Source organism: Ixodes scapularis, unplaced genomic scaffold, assembly GCF_016920785.2.
Source record: "Ixodes scapularis isolate PalLabHiFi unplaced genomic scaffold, ASM1692078v2 PGA_scaffold13__105_contigs__length_92229423, whole genome shotgun sequence".
Lineage (NCBI taxonomy): Eukaryota > Metazoa > Arthropoda > Arachnida > Ixodida > Ixodidae > Ixodes > Ixodes scapularis.
Window position 1 is genome coordinate 52,349,111 of NW_024609839.1, and position 18,160 is coordinate 52,367,270.

The 18,160-nt window shown below is 44.0% G+C and overlaps 1 protein-coding gene across 1 annotated transcript in view; it reads right to left on the reverse strand.

The window, feature by feature from the left end:
- The window catches only part of LOC115327112, a 50,497-nt gene that overhangs the window by 14,356 nt on the left and 17,981 nt on the right, over nt 1-18,160 (reverse strand). The window contains exons 3-6 of the mRNA XM_042289634.1: nt 14,179-14,267; nt 12,683-12,775; nt 11,253-11,312; nt 7,445-7,528 (exon numbers count right to left, since the gene is read on the reverse strand). Coding sequence (XP_042145568.1) covers nt 7,445-7,528; nt 11,253-11,312; nt 12,683-12,775; nt 14,179-14,267 — 326 coding nt within the window. The remainder of the gene's footprint in view (nt 1-7,444; nt 7,529-11,252; nt 11,313-12,682; nt 12,776-14,178; nt 14,268-18,160) is intronic.

The window sequence follows — 18,160 nt, forward strand, 5'->3', positions numbered from 1 at the left end:
TATCGCACCGTGAATCGCGCAGCCTTTCCAGTTCAAATCGATGGGAGGGCTTTGCGCGCCGCCTCGTAGCCGCAACGCCAACTAGAGCTCCAGTAGCTCTCCCATAGGAGGGGCGCGCGATAGACAGGTCTCCCCCCTATTCAAGTTGGTCCTGGTTGGGACAGTGGGCTAACACCCCCCTCTTTCCACCCTATTTTCCGTTTCACAATAGGGAGTTTTAGGGAACCGTGTTCGCACATCCGATATACCGTACGATGGGCCATACGGTATACGAACTGCGCATTTGCCTACCGCATAAGACTTGCACATGCGCAGTGCGTACCGGAGGACCCATCGTAGAGCATCGGATGTGTAAAAACGGTTCCCTAAAACTGTAAAGTGAGTTGGACCGCAGCCGACGCTACGGCGCGGCGGAGCCAATGGAGCAGTGACAAAAGTGCAACGTCACGACGCTCCTCGCATTTGCGCGTTTGCGATGGCCGGCTTAACCAATCGCGCACAGGCAATGTGCTTTTTTGTGCGTGATGGGCTGAGCCGCTGTCGGTAAACGCATGAAGACGACGTGGAACACAGACGCGCAGGCTATAAACTTTTGCAAGGTCGCGGCTCATTCACTGCGATGGGTTGTCTTAGCTGGTGGTAACGTGCGCTCAAGAAGTAGACAAGGGTCGTAACGTTGAGGTATCAGCGCCTTGCGAGTGACCCCATCTGCTCATCGTTTCCTTACGATAAAATGAAGTGTGAAAATTAATTGGCAGAGCAACATGCGTTCTAGAAAAAGGGAACGCGACAGAACAGCACACAACAAAACAGCACGCATGTAAAAAGGCTGTAATAGGTAGCGTTTTATGAAAACAAAACAGAACGTAAAGAAAAAGGGTTAAACATTGCATGGCATTATTTAACAGCTACTGGAGAAAGAATAAAAAAAAAAAAAGTACGCTGGCGGCGACGTGATCGCACTCAAGTCAGTGTCCTGAGTGCTGCTGCTGTGTGATTGCAAAAAAACAAATAAAGTTATCAGTAGTTACTACTACTTAACTAGGCTAATCTCTGAAGAGATTGGGTAGTTAGAGGGGGTACCTTCGCGCCGATGTTGGTTGCGTTGTCTGGTTTTTTTGAAGTATCAGGGAAAGAGGAAAAATTATTGGGAAAAAGATATCCATAAGTTCGTTATGAACTGCCTGGTTTGTGGCGGTCCGTTGAGGTTCCGTAGTAATCCTCGTTTCGTAACTACCACCTAAGCGTAAAACGTCTCCCCCTCCCCCCCCCCCCCCCCCAAAAAAAAAAAAAAAAAAAGATCGGGAGATGCGTTGATTACAGATGCATTGATAGAAACGGTAAGATAAGGTGACTTTAATGTGGAGCTTATTCAAGGCGCACCATGGGCACCGATTCTGCGGGGTTCAATCGACGTGAATAAAATCTCCTCGAAACACGCGGCTGGAGCTCGCAGGCGAAAAGTTGTACGTTTTGAGTTAAATACACAGATTTTTCCGACGAAGGCCTTTATGGAGTGGAAACCGGTGAAGCAGTAACATGCCGCAGCCTCAATACTGTGGCCTTACACTGCAGCATGGGCTGAAGACACCGTTGCCGCACACGCTTTCTGTTTTTTTCTTTTAACAACTAACGACAGCACACTGCCGTGCGATTGAATTATTTAACGTAGACGATATCACCAGCGAACCTGCACGTCAAAATGAGCAAAACTGCTCGAAAAAATTGCGCTGGCTTAGCACGGCTAGGCCAGGATATACGTAGCGTGAGCTTATGCGCACAAAATGAGAGGCGCTATCAAGCGGCTCTGGCGCAGCGTCAAACTTGGCTACTGCGCAACGGAGGCGCACAGCTGGGCACGCGGTGGCGCCAGTGCGTGTGCCGCGGCTATGACGTCATTCCTCTGGAATGCGCAGACCGGCGAGGCGGGCGCGGCGTCTCCGGCGCGCCAGCTGTGCGCCATGTGACGTCACTGCTCCTCGCGCACGCGCAGCACGGAGCACGGATCATTATGCGAGCCACGCGAAACTGCTTAACCTCGGCCAGTGTAGCTCACGCTACAAACTAGCCAGAATACGCACCAGCGGGGGCTTCGGTACTGCCCAGGGAACCCTCATGCGCGCATTGAGTATGCTCCCCACTCCGAACTTGCTTTCAAAAGAACAGATTCAAAAAATTGGCCGTCGACGAGTTGGCTTTCGACGAAATGGCCTAGAACCTCAATTCCTTTACAGTGAAATATTTGAGACGCGCATTTTTTAACTTCAAACGCTATGTTTAGGGTATGTGTGGGGGGCCCGGGGGGGGGGGGGGGGGGGGGGGAGAGAATGTGACTCATAACTAGGGTTTCGTGTTACCCGCCGGTAAAAGTTTCGTCTATTAGGATTTATCTGATAAACTCTGAATTTAGATGTGCCAATCCCCCCCCCCCTTACACACACACACATACACACATATATTTTACAATTAATGGTTTAAACAGCGCGTAGAGTAAAAGGTCCTGGGAAAATGCCACCACAAATAGCTTTCAAATTTCGGTCAGGACAACAGGTCATTGTACTATCGGGTCAAGACAAAAGTCACTGTTTATGTTTCCGGTTTGGGTCATACTATTTGTGCCTGAGAGGAAGGAGAGGTTGTGTTTATGTAGCCGTGAAAGCTATATTATAGAAATTACATAAAGTGGGGAAGAGGACAGTTGAAACTCCTTTATTTCATTTCTGTTGAAATGAAATAAAGCCTGTATTTATTCCATGCTGTTCCATCAACCTACCGCGCGGCAAATGAAAAAAGGAGTTGAAACTCCTTTTTTCATTTGCCGCGCGGTAGGTTGATGGAGCAGCATGGAATAAATACAGGCTTCCCAGCAACTACCTGCAGTAGGATATTGATTTTAAGGTATCGACATGTATCGAAATAACGCGTGTGTGCCACTTTTGTTCTAGGACAAATTAGTATTGCCAGTAGTAATGGCACCAACGCCAAATCCAACTGAAGAAAATATTAATTATTACAATCGCGTTTTTTTTTTCTTTTTTGTCAAGCATACGTTTACTTTTGGATATTATTTGTTCATTTTTAATACGAAACACTGCAAAATTGAGCTCCGAATTTTGGAGAATTCGGAATCAAATAAAAATAAACTCCGATAAACTCCGAATTTTCGGCAAAAAATAAACTCTCAGAAAAACACACTCGGAACTTGACGAAAACTAAACTCCGAAAACACGGAACTCTACTCATTACCTCATGACCACTTCCTTTCGAAGTTTTCAGCTTGTCTGCGAGATCGGTTCAACTTTCAGCAAAAGCTCCGGGGACGCAGGGGTCTTCAGGACGAAATCTGGATTTTTCACCTGATAGGGATTTGTACCGAATTTTTCGTTAAAAGAAGAGAGTTTAATCGTGAAATCAAAAACAGAAACCAAGAGCGTCCGTAATTGCCGCGTATTTTTTAACACCCCTAGCTTCCGTCTACTAGAGGAGGGCATAAATATAAGTGTTTTATTGTCATTTCTGCCGTCGGCGCGAATTTATCACCTCTCGCAGTCGTGAAAATGGGGGAAAGCGCACCGAGTACAATGCTTGCTAATTTCTCCATTTTGACATTTGCCTCTCCTACCGAAGTGGTACTGAAGCTCATGCTCGTCCTGTGTACAAATACGAGCACACGACGATAATGTCACATCACGATAAGGCCCCAGTGCGTCTTACAGAACAGGTCGCGTCGGCTGCCAAAGACGGCAACAAATAAGAAGACCAGTACCTGGTACTCAATATACATTTTACACAAACGCTTTTAATTATTGCATTTTCGTTAGTATGCTGGTTTTCGTCGATAAACCTAATATAACTGAGATGTTTGTGAGTCTACAAATATCCACCGCAATAAACCGTAAACTTTTGTTTGGAATAAAAACCGAAAAAAAGTGCGCGGAATTTCAAATAATACAAACCGAAAACGCCGAACTCTAGTTATATTGTCAGTGTCATGTTTTGACGCTGTGCTGTTTTGACGTCGTGCTGTTTCGTCGCGTGCTATTTTGACACGTGCTGTTTTGTCGCCGTGCTGTTTTGACGCTGTGCTGTTTTGACACGTGCTGTTTTGACCGTGCTGTTTTGTCGCGTGCTGTTATGTCGTCTGCTGTTCTGTCATGGTGCCCTAGAAAAACACACACACACACACAAAAAGTGCGTTAAATCAACGTTTGAGGCAGGGCACCTAATGGGACCTGATCACTGCTGTCTACGGAACACAACGAATAGCAAATCCAAAGAAACGTTTTTGAAAACACTTCATAGCTGCCATAGGATAGTGAGAACGATATGACGGTGAGCAAAAGCATATTTGACGTTAGTTGCCCAAACAGCGTGAGATTGGCCCGCCAATGCATGGCGACACTGGCTCACGCTGTAGACAAAAAAAAAAGAATATGATTTATTCGGTGCAGTGCGACTGCTAGTCTGAGGTTATTATAGTGTTTCATGGAGAAGTGATGGTCAAAGTATGCCGTCGCAGTGTTAATGGTTTTTCAGTTCAGTGGTTCTAGGTTTTTTTATCCACCGAGAGCTCCCCACTGGTTGCAGATATTGACACTCACAGCGTACCGCGTGAATCTGGAAGCTGCATAATTATTTTGCCCTCTTTAGAGGAAACAAAAAAAAAATTATTGAGCGCCCTTAATCTCTCTCAGATAGCTTAATAATTTATTAAAAAAGCACTGTAGTGGATCTTGAGATCGTCTATTTATGATGATAACTCACTCTACGGGCTCTAAGTATCTTGAAAATTCCGAAATTACACTCATGGGCGGCGGATCTCCCTATTAAAAATTTAATCAAAGGTCGTGACACGCCCCCTTTTCTGCGCCTTGAACCAGACACCAGGGGCCGCCGTCAGACGGGGTTTTGCAGAGCCGTCTATAGTGAGAGAGTTTGACCAATGGGCGTAGCTTGTTGCCCACTAGAACAAGCTGATTTTGCGATAACACAAAATGGCGTTACATTTTTGTCTTTCTGACTCCCGAGAAATCGCATAGGGTTTTTATGAGTTAGAGTCACAAAATGGCGGACGAAAGTAGTCATCCTCCTGTTGTCAGACTACGCTGCTGTGGTTGCCAGGCTGTCAAAATCTTCTTAAGAAGGCCGAACTTTCTCAGAATAAATGGCTCTGGCGTTTTGAAACAATGATTGCTGAATTTTGTCTCCTACACCCATAAGTGGACGTTTTGGTCGTAATATAATGCAAAACGCGCCTACAAAGAGTAATAATAGGAAAGTTCAAAATCTCCACGCATTGAACTGTTTTCAATGTTGAAGTTTTATAAAGGTAATCGGTACCCGAAGATGCCCCCCCCCCCCTCTCAAACTCCCCTAGCCCCTCAACAAAAAACAGTGGGAAAGAAACTCCGAGTTTCGTGTATGTCCGTCCTACAAGTTGGGGTAAGGTAAAAAGTGGAGAGGATATAGGAAGGGAGGAGGCGGGCCAAAGTGGAAAGCGCGATGTGTACGTCGGCCTTTAACAAGCTCGCCTGCCTATACTTGCTTTAACTTCTAGAAGACATATGTCGTACCAAAAAAGAAGTATCTGGGTTTGTGAAGCCGGGTCTGGGCAGAAATATTCCAAAACGTATTCCCTAATAAAGACAATGAGATACACGTCAAAAGAGTTTTGAACGCAAGTATGGACAAAGACAAACAAGGAGAAACGTGACAGACACGGGCGGTGTTCGACTCACAACTCTACTTACACTACCTCGGCAAGGTCTTCCCAATTCGTTTTCTCTGAGGGCAAGACGGAAATGCAGATACTGAGATAGATTTGTCGATCGTGTAAGGGCTATCTCTTACATACTTTTGCGAAACCAGTAAAAATAAGTATTCCGGAATACAAATGCAGATACATAAAATATAATCTTTTTTTTGTCTGAACATTGGTAAGTGCGGAGGGTGCAGTTCGTGGCGAAATCAAATGGTAGGGCTTATATTCCTATCTTCATGTCCATTTATGCGCCTTCCTTTGACCTCAAACTCTTCATCGATGTACAACTTCAAACTTGAATGCCGCTGGAAAAAAATATGCTGCTCCCAGTGACCTACTGAAGACCAATTACTGCTTTCCATGCTTAACAAAAGGCGTCTGCCCTAAGGGAACCCGATTTTGCAGTGAGAGTGCGTCTTGTGAGGCGTAGTCATTAAAGAAGTGGCGCTGGGTTGAAGTTTTTAGTAAATGTGCCGCTGTAGCACCTGTGGCATTTCACTAACAGCTGGGCTGTCTAAATATTTTCTGCGATGTTTTTGGTGTTTTTGTACTGCTGTATTGTCGCAGATTTTCGCAGTTTTTTCAAACGGCCGATGCGACTTGAATTCAGGCTTAGAGGTTTTACGGCGAACACTCTGTCCAGCTTTGAATTCTCTACAATTGGCTCCAATTTAATCTACGAAACCCGCAGGGTACTCAGGTTTGGGCGTCGCAAGCGTGCAACATTTATTTCCGTTTATCATCCAGAAACGCAACTATTGGTGTAATTCATCGGAGGCCTTTCTGATGTATACTGTTGCCTTTTCGCGGAAACTTTGATGCATAAGTTACATAACATGCTATGCCGCAGCTGGACCGTCTGTCCCATAACAGTCGTTTTCAAGTCCCGACTGTTGGACGTCATGTTCTGTTCATCGCGGGATTGTGACTTATGCCAGAACGGAAGCACGTGTTGGGATGTGGTGCCTGAAACGCGGCAAAAAATTGTGTTACCAACGTCTCCATTTTATAATAGCTCGATTTCCGCCTGATGACGTGAACTAAGTGCCATCCTATCGCTTGCCGCAATCCTGGTGATGGTACAAATACGGAGATACAGAGGTGAACGCATCTGACGCTTGTTCTGCTGCAGATTAATCTCCAGCTTCACACTCCACGGGAGATTCAGCAGCCGGAAGTTGGGACGCCGCAACGATCGCGACACTGGCGTTTGATCCTAATTTTTTTCCGAAATTCCTACGATCAACAGCCAAGCTCCCGACGTCCGGCAACATGACACGCCTTCTCCTTTGACTTACGTTGTCGCCATTTTGAGACAACTTTGGACGCAAGGTCGGTATAGGCACTAACACACCAGTCGGGGAAACGTTCCAAACACACTTGGGCTAAGGGAAGTTCGTGTCGTGGTACGTGTGCTGCTATAGCTCTATGGATTTTGATGAAATGCAACTCAATTAGGGTTACTCTACTTACAAAAAGAGATATAATACTCGTATACGCCGCCACACATTACTGTTATTAAAGCACGATAACGTCCTCACTTCATTACTGCAGAAAAGTACACTTCGAACTAATGGCGGTACGTGCAACACGTTGTGTGGAAATTTTTAGTTACGAATGCGAGCATCTGTGAACCGCGAGTAGTAGCTGAGCAGGAACGCTTCCAGGGTGATGCACACGCACCTGTACAGCCGCCACAGTGTCGGAGCGCCCTCTTCCTGCTAGGTACTCTTGGTATTGGGAGACGACGCACACCAAACAGTAGATCTGCAGGTTCAACACAATGGAAGGCGTTCAGTTCAGTTGGAGCACGAGGTTGAAATTTTTTTTACGAGGTTTTAACAACCCGCTGTAAAAAACAATTTATGTGGGCAATACAATACAATACAATTAGCTTTATTTTTCAAGCAGTACTGGAGGGGTCCCCAGACAAAAAGCTGCTAAAAGCATCTTGACTTGGTCTGGGTTCCCCTTATACATGGCAGCAGCTCGGACAACAAACGTATAAAACACTTTATCAGGAAGATGAGAAAAATAAAACAAATCTACATAACACTGAAGTAGCAGAAAACTAAAATTTGTTATCGATAGTATTTTTTGGCGAGACACAGTTGACAATCCTTCGGAGCAGCGAGATGTGCTCAAACGACTCATGGACCTGCATAGCGACTGCTTCGCCCGCAAGATTTCCGAGATTGGACATATGAAAGTTGCCGAAACGAAGATTGAGCTCACGACCCAGGAGCCATTCAAATTTTGACCTTATCGATTTTCCTTTGTGGAAAGAGCTCACTCGAAGAAGTTGAAAGCAAAACTCAAAGAAACGGATATTGTCGTCGACTACCTCGTTAACGAAGTCTCTGCCGGAGGGGTACGACAGGGAAATCTCAAGGTGTAGTGCGTAACCAACTTTCTAGATTTCACGAATGTGCATCAGGTGAATCGATGTTTGGGTTTTACGAGCTACTTCCGGCAATTTGTGAAGGGGGTTTTCCGCCATCGCTGAGCCTGTGACAAGGCCGACGCCCAAGGACAAACCCTGGAGTTGGACGACGGAGAACGACGCTGCGCTTGACAAGCTGAGAAATAGATTCATTGAAAAGTTTCTCTTGGCACATTTCTCCTTCGACGCAAGAACAGAAGTTCACACAGATGCTAGCAAGAATGGGTTGGAAGCGATCATCCTACATAAGCAAGCGAACAGACTCCAGAGAACTCCAGCCGAGAAAAGAACAAAAGACGAAAAAAGAAAGAAATATGACTCGCATGAGCCAGAAACGTCTGCAGTTGTGTGGGCGCTCGAAATGTCTAGGACGAACCTGGTCGCACTGCACCTCAGAGTTGTTACTGACTGCAATACAGTGCGTGCAGCGATGATCAAGAGAACTCTTCTGCCACAGATTGGAAGGTGGTGGATTCGCCTCCAGGAGTTTACCTTTGATATCGAATATCGGAAGGGATGGCGCACGTCGACGCGTTCAGCCGCTCACTTTATGACCCTCACAAAGAGATGGAAGTTATCAGCGGTCTATCGATCCTGGCTACGAACATTGAAATCGAAGACTGCCTCGCTATTGCCCTCCCAAATGATCCGAATGTCATGGCATTAAAGGAGATACTCGAGAGAATGCAATAGCCAACGAGGTAGAGCGGCATAAAGCGATAAACTGGTATCCCGTTCACCAGCTAAATGTGATTTCCACCTGGTTGCCGCCGTGTCGAGATATTTTGACCACTAGACACGATACCGTATCACATTTTGAGGCTCTTACGCAAAACCGAGCCGAGATTTGTATTGCGATCGCTGCAAAGAACATAATAAACTATTTTTCAATGCTGTTAGCACTAGAGATCAGTATCTTTCTCCGACAAAAACCTAAAGTACAGGATCGCGGCTGACGGCATCAAGCGGAGCCATTGCGAAACTGTCTCAGTTTTTGTCGTAAAAGCACATTTTGGACTTAAAACAAACAAAACAAACAACTTATTTCGTCGGTACTGTTATTAAAAATCTATAAGACATTTTTGGTGCGCGGTACTTTGTTATAATATAGACGTAAAACCATAAGGTCACATGTCTAGTGGTCAAAAATGTGCAACATGGCGGCGGCCGGGTGGGGGTCATTTTCAGCTGCCTGTTTATCTCTCTAAGCCCCTTTACCTCGTTGGCAACACCTAATTAAAAAAGACCATCGCCTTCAAGATGAATTCTTATTGCGACACGATAGTTGTTCAAGAAGTTTCAAGACAGACGACCTTGACTGCAAAGAGTCCCAAGAAGAAAACCGACCAGGCGCTCTAATTTGGGCACTTGGTGGAAAGCTCGGCGAGGAATCTGATTGGTGGTGCGCGCTTGACCTTGGCGCCGGCCATTCACGGCGGTCAAATTCCTCGCCGGCTTTTTTCGCCAAGCGTCCAGATTAGAACCCCGCACGATCGGTGAAGCAGGACGGCAGAGTGTAACCCACGGTTTGCCACGGGGAATTATCAACTCTACTTACTTAGTGCCCATGTTTAAGACTATTTAGCTTTGTAGGACCGACAGCTTTAATAAAATTAGCCTTTAGTGCTCCACTACGTACATTGACGGTATAAGGCTTTGGGGACTCTAAGAAGGCCTTCAGGGACTTCAAAAGGTCTACGTAGTTCAGTTTGAGATCTTCTGCTTTAACGTACTGATAAATATAGTTTGATTTTATTTTAAACGTGCACGAAGTTAACATAGACAAGCCGTGCCAAAAGCTCAACGTCACTGCTTTCATCATCTATCCGTGCGTATATGATATCGACTCCTAATTGTCAAGTACATTTCACTTCCCTCTGATACAAAGTGAAACAAAGTAACTTCAGTCGAAACGTCAGAGAAAGAGAAGAAAAGAGCGAACAAAATGTTACTGCAAATAGTAAAAGGGTTCGAAACCTGTGGTCCCTTCATTGGGGCTTAGATGTTCTTGAATGTGGCCGCTTATATACCCGATGCGGAGGCTGAATGGATTAGCTAAAATTATTCTGTGGGTTTTCGGTTCAACAGAATGTTATACCAAGTATCTCAAAAGATCTGTGCAAATAAATGTTTTGCTCTCTTTACTTCAAAATGATATGTTCTTATGGCACAAATAATTAAATTCACTCCGTCGAATTATCCGTAAAAAGTACTTTGGAGCTTGCATTCGACAACGCAGTCACAGGTGGTTTACTGGTTTACAAATAATTCTACCAACGGCTATACCTGCCAGTTATACAACAAATAAAAAAGAAACATTTTTTTAGTTTTGTATTCGGTTCAATACTTAAAAAAAGCAGTACGAGCTAACAGCAATGTTCCATATGGCACCCATGCACAACCCCTTTTAATACACTGCATCCTGCTCAGCTCGGCAATCTCTTAACAATACATTACTTTTAAGATGCACAACAGGCCGCAAGATGAATAGTTTCCTAATAAACCATATAGCAGATTAAGTACGAAACGCAAAATAGTATACCGTTCTTAAGGGAGACGTTTGGAGAATATCATTCAGTAGAACAAATTACGGAACACTACTCTCGATACATTGACACCACGTTTCGTCAAAAAAATATGTTTATTTAAACCATTCATCGTATTGCATCTTTCACTAATGTAAAAAAAAAAAAAAATGGGTGTTTTTGTTTTATCAGGTTCAGTGATTTTGGTTTGCTACTTTTTTTCGATGGAAATATTTTTGTCATAGCAATTGCGTGTAAACATGAGTGCTTTGTATTTTTATATATGTGCAATTGCGTAATTTTGTTTCGTATTTTCATTGAGGGAAAGTCCTGTTTTTATTGTAGTTGTATTTATTTTTGCCACCTCTGCACGCCCCTGCCGAGTAAGCGGGAAGAGCGGCCTCGTTAAGCCACCAATTGTCGGGTTTTTGCATCCTCCCCCCCCCCCCCCCCCAATCGTCTGTACGTTTTGCGCAGACAGAATAAAATAAAAAAAAAAATTATAAAAAATGAAGGTTCTTACGTTTAATGCACAGATGGTGTAATCCACGACGCAGAAGATAATGGTCACCAGGTCACTCAGCTGTGAAATAAATAGAAATCGAAACATTTAGTAAAAGTGCAGTTAATGACCTCGAATCAGTCAAGTTACCCCAGTGGATCCCACCTCGGTTATGCGAGGGCAAAGTTGGCGTAGTTGCGGGCAATGCGAGGGCCCGCCCACTTGGGCTTTCGGCGCAGTAGCACCCTGGGTATGCCCAACTTAGGCAACACGGGGGCATGCCCAACTTGTCCTGCCCGTGTCATGCCCCCGTGGTGTCCCACCTCGGGTATGCGAGGACAGAGTTACCACAGAGGTGGGCATGCCGAGCTGGGACTGGCCATGCAATGTCCTCGTGGGTCACACCTCGGCTATACTGGGACAGTGTTAGCAGAGAGCTGGGCTTCAGGGGGGCACCGCGTGGGCATGACGAACTTGGGCTGCCCGAGCAATGCCCCCTTGGGTTCCACTGTGAATGCGGGGACAAGGTTAGCATAGATGTGGGCTCCAAGGGGGAAAAACGTAGTCATGCAGATCTTGGTCTACCTGTCCAACTCCCGAAACGGCACTTTCCGCTGATATTGGGAATATTTAGCGCACATTCTGGAAATTCCACATAAGAGATCGGCTTAACTTGATACCAAATCACCGGGAATCGCAACTTTAAGTGCGAGAAAGAAATTTTAGGATTGAAAAATCTTTATTACTAACTTACTACTGAGCGTTTATAGACGGAAGGCCGTTTTACGTGGGGTGGAATTTTTTACACAAAGTGAATTCCAGGCACGCTCGTTGTAATGCCGTTATCTGTTCTAAAACTCGGTGTCTGTAGCCGGTTCAAGCTGGCTATGTATCCCGATTACCTGTTAAGCAAGATGTTACGTGAAAATCTGCAGAGCTTTTTCGTTGAAAACTGTAAACTGGGCACTTGAAATGCCCAGTTTTTGACGGCCTTGCTCAAGACGTTTTAATTACCTGTCCAAATGCATCAAAATGATAAAAATATTTCTAATATACAAACGCAGAACGTTAGGCATACTCAATTTGGGATGCGCCGCAATACCCCACACCGTCGGGAAACGATGAAATAACCTCGAACGTGATGAGGTTCTCGGGGGGACCTCATGAGCGCTGCCTACGTCGGCTCACTATGGGCCCCACGAGGGGGGCCCACTTGGGATGCCTAAGTAGGATCCACTGCGGGTTCCACGACGGGGAGCCCATGTGGTCTGCCCAAGTGGGCCCCACTTGGGCCCGACTTGTAAAACCGACGTGGAACCCACGTTGGCTGCTCAGGTGGGACACACGTTGGCCCTCTTTTCAGGGATAACTTTGTGCTACTTCAGACATACTAAACGCATGGCCGACGGCAGGGAACGTGCACACAGTCAAGGGACCGGAAAAAAACTTACCGCGTCTGCGAGAAAGTAGAACGACAGTGCGACGTCCAGAATGGTTGTGATCGACACACAGACTATCCACGGAAGGAGCAAAATCCGATTATCCTGTTCAGATGAAAGAAAAAAACAACAGAAGCGACTATAAGGAATCATTACTGAAGGTGAGTACGGAGACGAGCTGTTTCGCATGAAATATCTTGCGCGTGCATTTCTAGCAAAACGCATATATCTGCTGGAATACTCACCTGCAACCCTATAATTAAGCTGCCGCCACAGCTTCCAAAAGGCGCATTCCTCACGTTGTCATGTACAAACCAGTGTTAAACTAAAAATCAGCTACCAAATTTACGATTGAAATCTCCGACACTGAGCTAGCATATAAATCATTTTCCCTCCATATATACAGCCAAGGGCACAAAGCTTATTTTTTTTTAATAACATTACCTTCATAGATTAATGTAAATTTTCTAGAGACGAGTACTATGCTTGGCGTCAATTGCACATATATCAAGTTAGTTCTTAAGATATATTAAATTAGCCCAATTTACTTAATTCTGTATTTAATTTTTTACGAAGAAAATTAAGAATTCAGACAGAAACCCTGACTGAACACTTAAAGCCTGCCAGAAAAAAATTCACCTACAAAAAAAAAAATTGTTCACAGAGGATTTTTCGTGGCCTTTCTCCCTCCCTCTTTACAAATAATTACGACAGTATATCCAACAGTAGTCTATAAAAATTATGAATAATTAGAACTTGAAAATAAAGTGATTCAAAGCAAAGAGCAACATTTATCCCACGAAGGAGTGACAAAAAGTACCGCCTTCTATTGATAGTTTTACACCCTGAGAGAGAGAAAATTAATGCAAAAGCGAACTACAGAGCTCCCTGTTTGGTGGTTCATGTTTTGATCTTGTTTTTAGTTCCGCGTGTCAACGTATGATTTAAAGTAGCTTTACATGGAGCTCCCCTGTGTATTGGTTCTTTTCTTGTATTTTTTAAAATTTAATGTTTGTTAGTTATCTTAGATAGTACTGAATCACTGCTTCAATTAATTTGGTTGTTCCAAGACCGGCTTGCCTGCATTCGAGCGGTTTTATACTATATAAATGAAGCTTAATAATATCAAAACCTACCATCAAAGTCAAATTGGACGTTTTAGCGATTTATACAGCGTAAGGTCGGTCTGCCAGGATGAGGCGACACTGGTTTACACGGTAGATGAGCAATTTTGCCAGTGCAGTATGTCTGCTAACCAGGGGTCTTTAACGTGCATCACGCAGTAGTGATACACGACCGCACGCCGGTGCGATTCTCATCCAGATCGAAACGGACAGGGGTGGGGCTCGAACCCAGGATCCCTGGGTTCTGCAGCGCGAGCTTTCGCCCCACGCGCGTCGAGCTGGGTGTGCGCTTTAGCCCACTTTACCATCGATCCCCCAAAACCTACCATCCTTTACTCTAGCGGTAATGGGAATTAAGCTAGAATAAAATAATGTTTGACTTACTGTACAAAGACCAATAATCAGGACGAGAGATGCGATGGCGGACAAACCGGAGAATATGACCATCAAGAGGACAAACACGAAGATGACCGCTGTGAAGGAAAAAATAGAAAACAGGTTAGCTTATTTTTTTTTTACATTATTCATTATGGTAATGATGCACAGCATATATAAATAAAATATTAGTCACGAACAACTTAAATGCTACAATACTTACGTGAAAACTGTCAATATATGGTGTTCCGATACATGTGTTGCATGAGAGTGATGTGACAAAATAGGCTTGAGTCCGTTGTGTTGCAACTCAAGAAGGTAGGGCGAGGGAAAGAGAGGCAGGAGAGGAGGAAGCAAGCGAAACGCTGGAGAGAGGAGGAGGTTTCCCCCTCTCCTCTTCAGCGTTCCATCTGCTTTCTCCTCCACTGCCTTCCTTTCCATCGCCCTTCCTTCTTGAGTTTCAAGGGACTATAGTTTAAGAAAAGAAATCGGAGAAACTTTCTATAATTGTCTCAGAACATGAACATAAACAGCTAACATAAGATGAGGGTCATTAATTTATGAATGAAGGCGTTTATAAAAAAAAAAAAATCTTGTTCCCCTCTCTTTTTTTACTCTAAGTGCAGGAACTGCATTAAAATTTAAATATTTTTAATAAGAAGTTCGACAAATATGACGACATGGCTTAGAAAACGCTGCTTCGTTTTAGCACTAGACTTAAAGCAGACTGCCAGAAACAATTCTAGAACAGGAATGGAATTAAGGACTAACATTTTGTTTCGAAAAGCAAGACATCAATAAGACTGGTTGTAATATCGGACAATAGGTCGAAATCGAACCAATGATAATTATTAGGTGATTGATATATTCTATAAGTTAGTCGCCAACAACCGATTGAAGTGGTATGAAACACGACATTATGGGTAATATTTGTACAATGGTTGGCCGTAACAATATTGAGAGCTGAGGAAAGTGACCTACCTCTATCTATATGCTTATAAAAAGGAAATATACCCGAAAAAGCGTTAAATTAAAAGCCACCTTCACATGCATTTTATTTTCATATGGTAACCCGTTTAGTAAAGAGCTCAAAGTTTTCATCAATAGGAATGCTGTGTTGCGAGCAACCTGGAATATGGAATAAAATCTGTTACTGGATGAACATTTCAACTGCTCTGTTTTTAATGCGAAAAAGTGTGTTCGAAGTGTGAGCAAGAATTTCAGATGTTTTGCAAGCTAAAAACAAAATAATTAAAAAGAAATACATGTACTGTAAATTTATTTCCGGTCAAATTTCTATAAATATGTAGACAAAAGCTAATAAGAGGCGAGAGCGAGTTGATTCGTACTTAATTTAATAGTACACAGCCCGCTCGCTTTTTTTCTTTTGTATGCTTTATATTTTTATTTTAAATAAAGAAAACCTCAAAAATTCAATTTCATTTTTTGGTATTTATTTTTAGTGTATTCTGGGTGTGATATCTAGCTGCACGTACGACAAATATTATGTAAATAGTTATGCCGATCACTAGATTATTAGGTATCAGGCAATAATAAATACGAAAGGCTTGAACGACAAAAATCTTCGTTCACATCGTCTGCATCAACATGTTTCTTTTTTTTTTTTTTACTATTCTTGACTTGAATATACGCAGACCAAGTTAAGGTGTCAAAAATGTTTAATTTAATAAAGTTCTGGGTACTCTCGTTCAAACTTATCCCGAAAATTGAGCCTGCAAGTCAGCCTAGTTGGTTTTGATGCATGCTGCAGGTTTTACGCCGAAAAACACAAGGCCAAACTACACATGTGGAAATGTGTAGTTTGGAATTTTTTTTTATGTTTCGTATAATAAAAGTTTAGCTGAAAGTATGCCTTGTCCTCTGTTGCATCTAATTTTTCGCCCTGGTGCTTTTCGCCCCCCCCCCCCCCCCTTCCCTTTTCCGTAAGGCTTCAGTATTTCCCCCGGAAAGTTTTTGACCCTTGTTTCTACTAAGAACCCCACCGCGAGGTCTATTTGTTTGACAAAAGAGAATGCTTGTCATGTACCCGAAGTCTCGCGCACTCCGCTTTGATTTTCACTTGTAAAAGCCCTTTAAACATTCTCACAGTGATTCCAGATTCATGCGATGTGGAGGAAACAATAACTATCTCCTCTGCCGTTGTGGCCGCATGTCTTATCGTTAGGTTAGGGACTTCATGTGCTCCAGTCCTGATAATATTTTTCCTAAAATCCTCTAGTCTAGAACACCCTCTCAAATGGATATTTACACTGTACTAGGTTGAAGGACCTACCTTCTGTCTGGAAGGTAGGAACAGGCGTTCCAATATTTAAGAACGGTGATCGATCGTTATATTAAAATAATAAACCCATGTTGCAAAGTTTTGTATCATTCCGACTTCGATAGTACATCATTTGTTCTCACGTCGTTCCTCACCGCAATCAAAATAAATTTTATGCGTTAGCTTGAGAAAGCTCGTTTTGACGAAACCCCGGCGGTGTGTTTCGTTTGTCAGCTGTCGCGTGCGACGCTTCTATTGGTCCGAAGCGCTGACGTGAGCTTCCGTCAACCTTTCCCTCTCTCGCCGGCGCTGACAAACTGACAGACACCGCCGGGTTTTCGTCGAAACGAGCCCTTTTGTTCTCGGCAAAGACACGCACACAGCTGTTGCGGAGCCAGAGATGGGGAGGCGCCGCGCAACACCTCCAAAATGACAAAGCCCTAGTGCTGAATGGGATGGCTTAATCAGAGAAGGCCAACGCTGGACAGAGATTGGAAACGTGTGGTGCGTCAGCGCTTGGCTTCGAGTCAAGTTTCAGCTTAAACGTTGTCGCCATCGTCGTGTGAAATCTGTGCCCAGAGTTGGCCTTCTCTGGAAACGCCATCTCATTCAACACTACGGCTTTGTTATCCAGAAAGTGCTGCGCCATGGCACGGTGGGATGCGGGCATGCTCAGTTGCCGCTCTGCCATCGCCGGTTGTTCTTCGCTCTAGGTTTCCGTAGTAGCGGTGCGTGGGCCGTGATGTTTGTGTGTGTGTGTAGTTAGAACGATGGATGCAGATGACTCCATGAGTGATATGAATGCGCTTCCTTCTACGAGTGGTACGAATGTGGTTCTTTTCACGAGTGATATGGATAACCGTATCCAAGAGCGTCAACGTGCTCTGACAGGCACGATACAAAAAGGGCTAAAAATATTATAGGAAGATCTATTGGTGAATTTTTGGAGAATCCGTTAGCAGGACCCTTGGGAAATATTGCACGCGTCCCCTTTTGAGAAACGCGAACGCTGAACCCGTAACGAGGCCAGAAAGAGACAGCAAAAATAGAGGAAGCAAAAGAGAACGACAACAAAAATAGGGAAGGGGTCAGCGTTAGCATTTACCAAAGGTGGACGTCTGTGGCATTTCCAAGGGTCGTACTAACGCATTCACGAAGAATCCACCAATGAATCTTCCTGTAATTTGTTTCTCTAAAAATATCAACTTTTCTTTCGAAGGGGATTCTCTTTCGTGCCTCAGTTACTGGAGTACACCCATATCTTACACACAAGCCTCAAAGCTCACAAGCAAACTGGTGCGGTACTTCGTCTTTTTAAAAGCTTTTGATGGGGTCCATCATTTGCATTGACTAACAAAATTGTCAAGTGTTTAAATAAGTCACAGCCATCTCATGGGTTCGTAGTTTTTTTGTTATCCTCTGGTACACAATTCACTTGTCGACACTTTTCTATCTGAACTGTGCAACGTTACTCTAGGGTTCCTCAGGACACAGTTCTTAGCCCTTTCCTTTTTCTAATTTTTATCAATGATATCTCACACTTCATCACCTGTAAAGTGCGAATATTTTATGATGGCTGCATGCTATGCCGACATGTTAATTCCCGTAACAACCACATACTTTTGCAGAATTATTTAATTACCATAATGAATTGGTGCTCTGACTGGCTACAGCTCCCAAAAGTGCTAAAAATGAAGGGCCGTCCAGTTC